Genomic DNA, 13587 nt, shown 5'->3' with positions numbered 1-13587 from the left:
GTGTCCCCTGCATCGGCAGGCGGACTCTCAACCACTGCGCCACCAGGGAAGCCCTACATATTCTTTCATAGCCTCCTCTCCCTAGTGGGATATTCCAATGAAAGCAAGTCTCAGACTGAAGTCTCAGCATATGTATGTTTCTTAGCAGGCAGGCACAAAAGTAGTTGTAGAACTTGTTCTTATAAGCTTGGTGAAATTTCAGCTCTCTATTCTTCAGGTACTTTGCATGAAAGATCTGCTCAAGGTGGATCCAGCCAGCCATATTCTAACATCCGAGTTCAGCTAGCCTTCTAGTTGGATTAGGTACAAAAAAGTCCACTATTAAGTGGCAGCACAGAGTGCCACTTAAAGCTATCAACTGCTGGGCTTGCCAGTTCTTACAGCTTGTTCTACAAGCATGGGCATGCCAATGTATGATTTCCAGTCAATCTGTGTGTCTTGAACTCTTCTTGTTTCAGCAGCAGAATATTATTTCTAATATCTCTTAGGCTAATTAATAAGATCCCTAATGCAGATTCAAAGAATGTTATTTAGAGCTGGTATAGGGTACTCTGGAGTTTGGCTCCTGATCGAGTTCTTTCAAAGGCTGACTAACCATGCTTTGAATGTAATTTTAAAAAACACTTGAAATGTTAACTAACTGCCCCTAACTAACGTATGTGTATGTCACACTACCTATAATGCAATATTTGAAAATAAATTGTAAACAGTATAACTCTTTCACAAGTCTGTAATTCATCCTAAAAGTTCCTGGAGAAAGACAGCTATTTATTTGCCCATAGTTAGATAAAGCATATTAAAAACTCTTTCTTTACAGCACTTACCACAGTTTATAATTACATATTCAAACAGTATTTATGCCTCTCTTACTCCTAGACAGTAAGGCCCTTGAGGGCATCATGTCTGTTTTGTTCACTGTGTTATTCTCAGTGTTTGGCATAATGCCTGGCACATCATAGACACTTAACATTTGTTAGCTGTGGTGTGATATGTGGGGTGTGGGGAAGTCCCCTACCCAGGAGTATGTTTTCTAATGGCAAGGCCAGTCTGCTTGGTTCTCCTGGTAGTGTTTTTCCTTTGAGTTAAACTATTTAAAGCTCCCATACAAGTTCCTGCCATAGCAGACAAAGCCCTGCATGATCTGGCTCTGCCTACTCCTCAGCTTAAGCAATAATTAATGCCACTTTGAAGCTTTTACTGACTCCTCCAGTGACTCACGTTAGACACTTATTCCCTTGCACTGTTGTCACATCTTGTTCATTTCTCTGTCACCACCCTGTTTCACTGTACTATGAATATCCATCCCAGTACCAGATTGTCAACTCCTTTGCTATGGGCACAGTGCTAGGCACATAGAAGGTTCTCAAATAATGGCTAAATTAAAGAGTTTCACAAAGATTTTTTTGAAAAAACATGAGTAAGAGGGCTTTTCTTTACTTTTTTTCCCATGTGTACACTTGTGTTATGGTAACCTTCACTGTTACACCCACAAATTCTACGGGGAAGCAAATTTGTATGCTTCATCTTCTTTGGGGTACACTGGTGTTACTTTCTCTTCCTTAACTTTTTAAACAATGTTGTTAGGCTCATGTCCCTGTCTTTTTATTATCAATGAAGGGGAAGGGGATGAGGGGTGTGTAAATTACCAAGCCTCAGCTCTGATGTTAGTCCCCCCCACCCCCCACCTATTCTTAAGGAATCTTTCCAAGCTGAATGTCAAGTTCAGTGTCAAAATCCTTATCCTGTATCTCTTTATTCAGGGATCTTCTGGCCTCTGGGTTTTTTTTCCCCTCTGGCTCCTAAAGGCAGCCTTCCAATTTTACTTGTTTTGGACTAGGACTCTGACCATTTCTTCCTTCTTTGTGACAAAGATTACTTTCCCATAGGGACAGTGATCTGATCTTATATCGGCAAAATGTTTAATATTGTGTGAGGACTGAATTCCTGTTAAATATCGCCCTTAGTTTCATTGCCACATGGTACCTTTTTTAGTACTCTTGGAGGCATAAACTGAAAAAAAAGTCCCTGTTCTCAAGATTATAGTTTGCTGGAGAGATGTAGTTTATTTCTAGAAAATGTTTAACAACAAGAAAAAGTAAGAGTTGTGACAGTGCAATATGTGATTAAGTGCCGTTTGAGCGGGGTTGACGAGAAATAGGTTGCGTGCAGGAGGGAGAGTGCTGTGGGCTGTTGGGGAGGATTTCAAAGGGCAGTAGAACTGGTTTTTTTTTTTGTTTTTTTTTTTTAGTAGAACTGTTGCTGATGCTTAAGTGGTGGCTAGAATGAGACTGTTATATATACGGAATGCTCTGACTGGGGATTACCAGTGGTGTGTAAAAAAATAACAGCAGCCTCGAGAGAGTAAATGAGATATATGAGCAAAGGAGTATAGAAGGAGATGAGCAGAGATGGAGAGTACCAGAGGACTGGAAAGGAAGGTGGACCAAGAAGTAGTGTCCAGAGTCTAGGAAGGCGAGATTCAGGAAGGAAGGAACAGTCTGCAGAGTTGGCCTCTGCTTGGGGATCAAGAAGGAAAATGAGAAAGTAGGTTATTGGGTTTGGCATTTAGGAGATCTGTGACTTTCCAAGAATGTAGTTAAGTGGAATGATCAGGATTCCAGATAACAGTGGGTGGGTCAGTGAGGATAAATGAGGGTAGAAGTAGCTTCTGTGAGGTATGGAGAAAAAAGTCCAGGTTTTGGAGCCAGACAGTCCTTGGTATAAATTCTGACTCTTCTGTATTCATGCTGAATGGCCTTCAACATGTTATTTATCTCTCTGGGCTTCAGTTTTTCTTTTTTATAAAATAGGGATAACACTCCTATCTTGATGAGATGCTACAAGGTTAGATAATATAGGTATAGCCTTTAATGAAAAAAATAAACTCCCATAGTTGACTGGTAGTTTTCAACCTTTATTGTCCACATACAACTAAGGACATCAAAATATTACCCTCCCTGGGACTTCCCTGTTGGCGCAGTGATTAAAAGTCCGCCTGCCAACGCAGGGGACACGGTTCGAGCCCTGGTCTGGGAAGATCCCACATGCCGCGGGGCAGCTAAGCCCGTGTGCCACAACTACTGAGCTTGCACTCTAGAGCTCGTGAGCCACAACTACTGAAGCCCGTGGGCCTAGAGCCCTTGCTCTGCAACAAGAGAAGCCACTGCAACGAGAAGCCCACACACCACAACGAAGAGTAGCCCCCGCTCGCCTCAACTAGAGAAAGCCCGCGCGCAGCAACAAAGACCCAATGAAGCCAAAAACAAATAAATAAATAAACACGTTAAAAAATATATATATATTACCCTCCCTAAAAGTGGCTCACTAGAGCAGTGATTGGTGGTTAGATGTGATGTTTAGTCTTTGTTTTAGATGTCATACCAGATATGGGAAGTTTAGATACTTTAACAAACGTCAGGTAAGATACCAGCCTTTTAATTTTCTAGAAGATATTTCGTGTATCTGAATTTTTCCCACTTTGGTGTCATATTATGCTATCTTTTACTGGCCTGTTGTTACAGACAGAAAAGAGGTGGTAGGATGTGATTGGCTGGATCAACTGTTGTGTTTTCTTTGTACAGGCTGATTTTGCTTTAATAGCTAAAGTGAGGGTCTGAAATCAGGGAATTATAAACTTCTGATTCCGAGCAAACTAGAATTCTCTTGACCTCTTCCATTTTCTCTTGCAGTGAGCACTGTGTGCTGACTTGGACAGAAAGAGGAATTTATATTTTCCTTCCTCAGAATGTTCAAGTTCTTCTTTGGAGTGAAGTCAAGGGTAATTGTGTTTTTCTTCCTATGTAATTTTTAATTGCATGCTTGTGAAAGATTTAATTATTGTAGGAGGATTCTCTTGCAGCGTAAGAAGTAGAAAATAGAATGAGGTGACATTTCTTTTAAAGATTAACATCATAGATATATTCCATTATAAGGTACTTACGAAGTATACATTTGTGAATCTATGTATAGTTATTTAGTTATTTTAAATACAATTTTCATTTATTCTTAAATATTAGCAACGACTGCTAAGGATTGAGTGGGTTAATTTTTCCCTCTACTTACCCTGAATCTTTATCCCTGTTAGAAGTCTTGCTTTAACTCCTGTTTCGTGTCTTAATAATTTAGGGTTGAAAAGTCCTTGTGGGAACAATAGCCATTTTATGTGGCTGAGGCAGAGAAAGTCAATCTCTGTATTCTTCTGGTTTAAACCAGAAATGGAGGAAATAAATCTAGCATTTTTAGCATGACTGCTCAGAGAGTGTATCTTGACTTTTGAGTCATTTTCTACTTTGTAAAAACATAAAAAAGATGAAGGAACCATTACTTACTGATCTGACCAACAATGATTTCTCGTGAATTAAGTTTCCTAAGGGTGTCCCGTGAAAACTAGTTTTTTAGGTCATTTCATGGTGTTCTGCCAAGACAGGTGTTTTTTCACGAACAGTTTGTTGATTTACACACTGCACTGAAACCTGTTACTGGTATCAGATTTGTAACTCAGAAATGTGATAGTCTGGCCTCCGAAGTGCCCTCTTTTTTTTTTTGTGGTACGTGGGCCTCTCAGTGTTGTGGCCTCTCCCGTTGTGGAACACAGGTTCTGGACGCACAGGCTCAGCGGCCATGGCTCACGGGCCCAGCCGCTCTGCAGCATGTGGGATCTTCCCGGACCAGGGCATGAACCCATGTCCCCTGCATCGGCAGGAGGATTCTCAACCACTGCGCCACCAGGGAAGCCCCGAAGTGTGCCCTCTTTTAAAGTCCCAATTTCTTTTCACAAAAAATAGCATTTTTAAAAACAGGATTTTAGATCAGAGAGATGTTTCTTTCTCTGTATCTTTTATTCTTGATGTTTTTTAAAAGAATAGTGTCTAAGATATGATTTCTTCATTGAAATGCAAGTATAAAAATAGAGGTGAAATTCAATCAAGCCAAACCCTGTATAGAAAATTAATTTATTAGAATAATTTCAGCCATCGCAAAAATGGAAAAGGAGTACTTGGTTAATGTCCTGTGTGATCACCCCTGTGGTTTTTGCAGATATTCAGGATGTGGCTGTCTATAAGAATGAGCTGTTCTGTTTGCACCTAAATGGGAAGGTCTCCCATCTTTCCCTGTTATCTGTGGAACGTTGTGTCGAACGCCTGCTAAGGAGAGGCCTGTGGAACCTGGCTGCTCAAACTTGCTGTCTTTTCCAAAATTCTGTCATTTCCAGCAGAGTGAGTCAGAAAGCTTACATGTTCATCTGGGTTGTTAAAACCATTCTAGCTTGCAGGGTTGTGCTACACAGTTGCTTGTCTTTATTAGCCTGCAGATTAAGCAGCAGTAAATCCCCAAAGGAAGCATGACAGATAAATCTAGAGTGGGGATGGGGGTGAGAAAAACTGTATACTTTCCATTTAAAAAAATCAAATTTACCCACAAATTTATTTGAATTTCAAGCCTTGTTTTAAGTGAAATTATTATATGTACAGTAACTCTAAATTCTTAATTCCTAAGAGAATTCTTATTAAGTCTTTTACTAGCTTTTAAAGCCCTTTTAAAGCACCTTTGAGGTTTTATGTTCTATGTTAGACCTCTTTCAATGTATTGGCCATTTGAATATAGATTTAGTTACAAACAGAAAGCTCTCCTATTGGTTCTACTTATCCTTTTATTAGGGAAGAAAAACTTTGACTATAGATAAATTGGAACATTTGAAATCTCAGCTGGACTTAACAACCTATGGTGATCTGATTTCCCAACTGGAAGAATTGATCTTAAAATTTGAACCTTTGGATTCAGCTTGTAGCAGTAGAAGAAGCTCCATTTCATCACATGTAGGTATTCTCACTTTTAAAAGGGTTTTGCTCTACAGTAAGATTGTTCTGCATTAGGTTGTACTCATTTACCTCTAGGGTTCCAAAACTTACCTTCCTTTCCATGTTGTATATTGTTTGGGGGGGTGGTGAAGAGGGGGCTTTCTTTCAGGTGTTGGACAACCTTATGAAGCCTTCATTTAGGTGTGTCTTAGAGCTGCATTTTGTTTTGTCATTGTTTATTATATTCTGTTTGAAAATATACCTCATATAGCCTCCAGAACAAGTTAAGTTACCCCTAATATGTGACTTCAGATGCTTCATACCAGCTTGAGTCTCAGTGCAGCTCAGGATTGTCTCATTTAATCCTCATTCTCACATTCTCACAGCCAGACTTCATGGAGACCCACTAGAGAAATATGGTAGCATGATGCCATGAGCAAGTGAGAGGGACCTGGCTGCCAGGAGCCTAGACCTTGCTCACCATTTTGTTCTAATAAGCCATAATTGTTGTTAATCACTTGTTTCTTTTAGTGTTGATTTTTCTCTTAAAAATCTATATCGTGTTATAAAAGTTTTAACTTTCCTTTTATTCTTTTTCTTTTTAGGAAAGTTTCAGCATCTTGGACTCTGGTATTTATCGTATCATTAATAGTAGAAGAGGCAGTCAGTCAGATGAAGACTCTTGTTCCCTTCACAGCCAAACCCTCTCAGAAGATGAGAGACTTAAAGAATTCACCTCACATCAAGAAGAGGACCAACCAGATCATTGTTGTGGCTCACACGGAAATGAAGGTGAGGAATGTGTCTTTTATTGGTTGCTGATGTGAAGCAGTTATTTTCTGTGGCTTCTGTTTGCCAAGATTATCTCATGCATAGAGTTTTCTACAAGGTGTTAATAATTTTTATTAAGTTGTTAGACTTTCCATCCAGACCTATTGATCTGTTCACCATTAGAAGAATGGATTTATGTTTAGTTGGGTTTTTTTTCCCCTCCTGTTTAGGCTAACATTGGTAAAGTACCTAATTATTATCATGCATCAGAGTGCTGGAAAGGTTAAGAAAGGAGGTCATTAACCAAAAGAGTGGAACGATTTTATCCTAACCAAATTATTTTCCATTTGGAATGAAAAATTACTACAATTTTGGGGGTCATTGCCTTCACTTTTCGATGTTCAAGTATTCCTGTGACCGAACAGTTGAGAAGAGATTAATAGAGACTCTAAGCTTCCTTTCTGACTTATGGGGATTCAGCGTTAGTAGGAAAAATGAAGGTACCTGTCCAAGTGTTTTATATGTGGACCATCCCGTGCATCTTGTAAACCTGTGTTCCACTTATCTGTATTTGGGTCAGTTGTGATTTTGGTATTGAATCCTTCATTTCCTTTGCTTTATTCATTTCAGAATTTCTTTAAAGATTAAAAAACTCTTCATGTGATTAGATTTTATTTTTTCTCCCCAATTCCATTCATCAGACAATGTTTCACATGCTTCAGTGATGTTTGAGACAGATAAGAATGAAACTTTTCTCCCCTTCGGCATTCCACTGTCATTTCGTTCTCCATCTCCTCTTGTGTCTCTTCAGGCTGTCAAGGAAAGGTAAACTCATTAGTCTTGTCATTTAATCCCACTTATGGTTTTACTTCAGTTGTCATGTTAGGCACTTTTGCACTGAGAATGGAAAGACATTTTAAATGAGGAAAAAGAAAGTCTCTAGATTATTCCTCATATAGCCTGTTATACGAAGCCATTTACTTCTCATTTCAATCTTGGGGAATTTATCTTCCCTCTTTGTTTGAGTACCTGGATATTTGAGTTGTTACAAATGTGCTTTTTTTCCCCCTCAGGCTGAGCAAAAGTTTAAAAATGTTTTTTCCTCATCCCTGATAGGAACAATTTCTATATATCATTAGTCATTTCTTAACTTAATCATTTCTCAGTTTGGGCTCAGAATTGAAGACTCTTCAGAAGTCTTTCTAGCTACTCCATGGGCCCAGAATTGACTTACATGAATTTATGTCCAAGTTTTTATACTTAAACGTTTTACCATAATAGGATAAAGTCTTCATAATTATAACTTAATAATTATACAATGTGTCATTGAGTCCCTGTATTATGAATAAACTAATGATTTCTGTAAAAAAAAAAGACATTTGAGTTTTAAAAAGAAGACTTCTGCAGCTCCTTCACTGCTAATGGGAGTTTTACTGGATACACATTTTGCTTTTTCAAAGGATATATTGTGACAAATCAGCAGCTGAGTTTCCTGAAGAAATTCTTTGGCTAGGATGGGGCAGGTTTTCACATGGCCTTCTTTGCCTAAGTAGACAGAAACATTGCAGGCACAGCTGCAATTAAAGACCTTTTCTTTAGGATTGAATCAGAGTAGTTTAGTAAATGAAGTAAATCCTTATTATAAATTTTACATGGGCCTTATGTGAAATATGTAATTGATTAAGGAAGTTGCTATAAAGAGTCTTTCTTTATAGCAAGTAAAGAAAGACTTGCTAAGTCCAAGTTGCCTTCAGGGACTGACAGGAACATAGAGAACTCAGATACTGAAATTTTCATTCTTGACAGTAATGAGATTCTTTTCATATTGGTTTATTGGTATTTGACTTCCAGCGTTTCTAGCTTTGTGCGTAAAACTACTGAGAAGATTGGCACCCTTCATACGAGCCCTGATCTGAAAGTGAGACCAGAACCCAGGGGTGCTGAGCAGTCATGTGAAGAGGATGTGGGTCCAGTCACTTGCCCAAAGGAGGAAAACACCGAGTAAGCCGTTGCAGAGAAATCTGTGTAAATTCTAGAGGACACAGTTGTCGGTTTGAAGAGAGCCATAAACCATGTCCTCTTGAAGAAGACACATGTATGACTCTGTTCATTGTAGATTACTTGCATAGGTTATAAAAACTGTGAATACCACAGAGTAAGTGTTGGAAAATTACATCAACCCATAACAAGTCTGTTGAGACAGAATTTTAATTTAGCACCTCTTCTTCCATCTTTCCCCTGAACAACTTCCTTCACCTCCAGATCTCTTCAGACTTCTGCGATGTTAGAGAAGGAGTATTAGAGTAAGAGTAGGATAACCCAGGATATAGGCCTTGTTCTGGTTCTGCTTCTGACTAGCATGTGATGTTGGTGACTAATGCCCTCTGGCCTGTAAGATGAGAACATTGGCATTAATGTCGTCACGTGCCTTCCTAAGATATGCTGGTGGCATAGTCCTTCTGTAGTGGAGTTGTAGCAGAGCCCTTGGTCTGGCACAGTGTGAAGTATCTTGTCCATCTGGTCTCTTCCTTTTCTCATAATTCAGGGGATCTGGGCATTGGAGGCAGGCAAGCTCAGCACTCACCCAGGAACTGAGATAGACCCACAGGGCCAGTGTATACTGACTGGACATTCAGATGAGAAAAAAGGTGTGTTACCCTTAGAATAACTTAGTTATGAATCCATATGTATATCAGGAAAAAAGTGTAGATAGTGCTGTGGCATTTAAGGCAGCCGTCAGTCTGACGTTAGCCCACCTTTCCAGCTTCATTTCCAACCACATCTTTCTAAGCACTCTTAATTTCAGTCCTGTCAGAGAAGTGGGTGTGTACACCTCACTACTTTTCTTCATGCTGTTTCTCCCACCTGCAGTATTTTCCCCCCACTTTTCCTAACGCAAATACACGTCCTCAGGAAAGCTTCTCTTGATTGCCTAGTCAGAATAATTATTCCTTTTTATGTGCTTTCAGATCACAGTGCTTGTGCTGCTCTTTATCATTCATTCTATTCTTTTTTTTTCTTTTTTTTTTTTTTTTTGCGGTACGCAGGCCTCTCACTGTTGTGGCCTCTTCCGTTGCGGAGCACAGGCTCCAGACGCGCAGGCTCAGCGGCCATGGCTCACGGGCCTAGCTGCTCCGCGGCATGTGGGATCTTCCCGGACCGGGGCACGAACCCGTGTCCCCTGCATCGGCAGGCCGATTCTCAACCACTGCGCCACCAGGGAAGCCCTCTATTCTTTTTTATATTACAGTTGTTTTCTTTTGCCTTTCTTTCTGACTAGGGCTTACTCTGACTTGAGCTTACTCCTCTTGAAGCCATGGACCATGTTTTATCCTCATCTGTTTGTTTCATGTATCATTAAGTACAACATCTGCCACTGAGTGAGCACTTAGAAATATTTGCCCAAGGAGGTTCTAATCCCCTTTAACTCTTCTCACACTTCTCTAGGGGAAAAGAAGAAGTAACTAGTCAACCTCCAGAAGAGGACAAGTTTCAAGAGCTCAAAATGGCAACAGCAGAAGCAATGTGAGTATTTATGGGTGAGAATGTTTTATAGTGAGTGGGAATGACTTTTTGAGATCATTAGTAGTGGTCCTGAGACAGTGTGGGGCAGAGGCAGTTTCATTTGGAATTGAAATTCATGAATTAATACAAAGGTAATGTTCTCTGTGTTGCTGTCTTGCTACTGAGATAATTGTTATTTAAAGAGTTGAAAAGTAACATTTATTCTGGAGAAGTAATATGTCTGTTAGGCTTATTTAGCATGAAACAGTTTGTTTTTGAAAAACCGCGTAAAACATAAATTTCATACTTGTCTGTCTTTTATAGGACCAAGCTACAGGACCCACTGGTATTGTTTGAACCACAGTCTCTGAGAATGGTTTTACAGGAGTGGCTTTCACAGTTAGAAAAAACATTTGCCATGAAGGACTTTTCAGGCATTTCAGATACTGACAACTCATCCATGGAATCAAACCAGGGTATGCTATTGCTTGATGAGTCAAAAAAGGGAATATTAGACGAAGAAGATGAAAAAGAAAAAAGGGACTCTTTAGGCAATGAAGAAACTGTTGATCAAGCAGCATGTGAATCTGTAAATAGTCTGAGGGAGTCCCTGGATGATGACATTTTTCAAGTATGTTCTCCATGCAGTATAGCAGACAGTCTTCAGAAGGACCTGGCTGAAGTGACAACATTGTGTTTGGAACTGAATGTATTGAATTCTGAGATCAAAAGTGCAAGTAGACATGTAGACCACACTTTGCAACAGTGCTCTCCTGAAATTCTGGCTTGTCAGTTCCTAAAGAAGTACTTTTTTCTTCTGGACTTGAAAAGAGCAAAGGAGAGCATCAAGCTGAGTTATACTAACAGTCCTTGTGTTTGGGATACTTTTATTGAAGGACTGAAAGGTAATAATCAGATTGCCTTACCAAAGATAGAAGTTTATATAGAGGACAGTGGCATCTTGGCATTTTTGAGTTTAAAGAAGAAGATTTAAGTAGAAAATCACCTCTGTTCTGGTCAACCATCCATTCAGTTATCCACTCAATTTAGTCTTTTGTTGTTTTTTTTTTTCTGTTGAGATTGCTCACTTTTTTTTAATTGAAGTATAGTCGATTTACAACTCAGTTTAATTTGTAATAGTTCTTGCATCTATTACAAGAAGTTAGTTTTATTTCTCTCTTGGGTTTAAGTAAAATTTTATAAATGCAGATATATGAAAACCAGAAAATACCTTATGTAACTTACTAATATAGAGATAATATATACCATTTATTGAGTACTCACCAAGTGCCAGATAATATGCTAAACACTTTGCCAGCATTCTTTCATTTCATCCTTACAACACTTTGGAGTAGATGGTGTTATTCTGTTTAATAGGTAAGGAAACTGAGGCACAGAGAGATTATAATAGTTGAGTAGGCTAAACTGCTGTAATATCTCATAATAACTGAGATACAATATAATAACTCAGACATGGTAGTTTATTTCTTGCTCATATATCAGCCCAGGACAGATGTTCCAGGTCAGTGGGCAGCTCTCTTGCATGTGATAACTCAGGGTTCCAAGTTCCTTCCATTTTTTTGGTCTCTATCCTCCCTTAGGGCTGATGATTAAGACTGGGTTGATATGTCCAGGGGGAAGCATGTGGAAGAGGCAGACAGGCTTTTACAGGGAGGTGTGGCCTGGTAGTGGCTTACATCTCTTCTGTTGGTGAGAATTCTATCTCATGGCCCCACCTATCTGCAAAGGAGTCTGGGAAATAACCTCTCCAGGTGTCTAGAAGGAAGAGGATGGACATGGGTCAGGAGCTTGCATGTCTGCCTCAGAGATTTTTGGTGGGCAGTCAGCAGCCTCTACTTCGCACTTGATTGAAGGTCACGCTGTTGGTCATCCTCATGTAGAAACCAGCTTTCATACCCTAGAGGCCATGCCTGCCCTTCTACTACATAGTCCCATGTTTTTGAACAGGTGGATTTTCTTAACTCAAAACTCTGAATAACAGATGTCATGTTTCTAATAATTGATGTAGACTTTAAGCAAACTTTTCATTCATTACCAAGAGTGAGTAGTCACAAGTAGAGATACATTTTTATATTATCTGACTTAAAGATCATTAAGGTTTCTAGAAACAAGGATCTATGGTTACAGTTCAGCCTCAATTCACATTTAGCAGTTAAAAGCATAAAAAATGATTTCAGCTTCTTTTTCTGAATTGAGGTAGACTGTCTTTTATGTTGAAGTTAGGAAAGTTATTTCTTTTCAAATAAGTTCAAATGTTTGATATTACTTACTGGAAATTTGCTGTATCTGTCTCTATTATGTGATTGTACCCAACCTTGGTTACAGGAAAATAGCAAAAAAAATAACCACTTCATCAACCTGAGTGGTTAACTTATTGCCGGAGCTGGCTGGAGCAAGTGTGGTGGGTGTTTGAGATGATGCAGCTGCTTCCAAATTGAATTTAAGGGGATAAGTTTGGCTTAGTGCCCACCCAATCATAAAGCTTTCCCTCACTTCATATGCTCTAAATGATGGCCTTCTCCTCTGAATCCCTTTAAATACTTACTGTCTGACCCAATCAAATTGGAAATAATGAAACTGGGAAAAATTGATACATTTTTTAAACAAATATATTGGAAATTGAAGGTTTGGCTCTTTAGAAATGGTCTATTGAACAGGTTCCACTCTTCTAATGATGTTGTAATCATGAAAACAGCTTTGGAACTGTTCTTTGGGTTTTATCTTCAGAGCTAGTTGGAAACTTCTTGAAAAAACTTATTCCTTTTACTTTAGATTCATATATATGTAAACATATATATATTTTAACTACAAGTAGTTTTAACTAGATCTTCACTCACTTTATTTACACAGTTGGCTTTAAATGACTTGGCTATTCCCCAAAGTCAGATCTTCCTTTGGAGGAAGATTTGCTATAACTGATGTTTTTAAAAAATAGGTCAAATATTTTTAAGTTAATTTAATTAAATTTAATTAACTAATTTTGTTCCAAAAGATGGATTAGGGATACCAGTTCTAGAAAAAAACTGAAGAATTTGGCATTGATGGTAGAAATATAGCTTATATATATATATTAGCTTGCATATATAATAGCTTATATATAATAGCTTGTATATGTAATACATATATTACTTATGTAAAGGGGACATTTTCAGTGGTAATAGTCACGTATTGGTTATCTGTTCCTTTACCTTGTTTAAAACTTCCAATATGCTTTGCCTCCCAATTTGATTTTTTTTTAACATCTTTATTGGAGTGTAATTGCTTTACAATGGTGTGTTAGTTTCTGCCTTATAACAAAGTGAATCAGTTATACATATACATATGTTCCCATATCTCTTCTCTCTTGCATCTCCCTCTCTCCCAGCCTCCCTATCCCACCCCTCTAGGTGGTCACAAAGCACCGAGCTGATCTCCCTGTGCTATGCGGCTGCTTCCCACTAGCTATCTATTTTACGTTTGGTAGTGTATATATGTCCATGCCACTCTCTCACTT

General features: G+C 38.8%; 1 protein-coding gene across 6 annotated transcripts in view; it reads left to right on the top strand.

The window, feature by feature from the left end:
• Positions 1–13587, top strand: part of HPS5 (HPS5 biogenesis of lysosomal organelles complex 2 subunit 2) — a 44971-nt gene that overhangs the window by 14291 nt on the left and 17093 nt on the right. For 5 of the 6 annotated variants that reach the window (XM_028501561.2, XM_007104906.4, XM_007104904.4 and 2 more), the window contains exons 9-16: positions 3690–3778; positions 5038–5216; positions 5658–5816; positions 6404–6590; positions 7271–7394; positions 8421–8570; positions 10017–10094; positions 10398–10978. In XM_028501561.2, coding sequence (XP_028357362.1) covers positions 3690–3778; positions 5038–5216; positions 5658–5816; positions 6404–6590; positions 7271–7394; positions 8421–8570; positions 10017–10094; positions 10398–10978 — 1547 coding nt within the window. The remainder of the gene's footprint in view (positions 1–3689; positions 3779–5037; positions 5217–5657; positions 5817–6403; positions 6591–7270; positions 7395–8420; positions 8571–10016; positions 10095–10397; positions 10979–13587) is intronic. The other variant, XM_007104908.4, reaches the window with a different exon arrangement.

The sequence above is a fragment of the Physeter macrocephalus genome, chromosome 16, assembly GCF_002837175.3.
Source record: "Physeter macrocephalus isolate SW-GA chromosome 16, ASM283717v5, whole genome shotgun sequence".
Taxonomy (NCBI): Eukaryota; Metazoa; Chordata; class Mammalia; order Artiodactyla; family Physeteridae; genus Physeter; species Physeter macrocephalus.
This window is presented reverse-complemented; position numbering and strand designations above follow the sequence as displayed.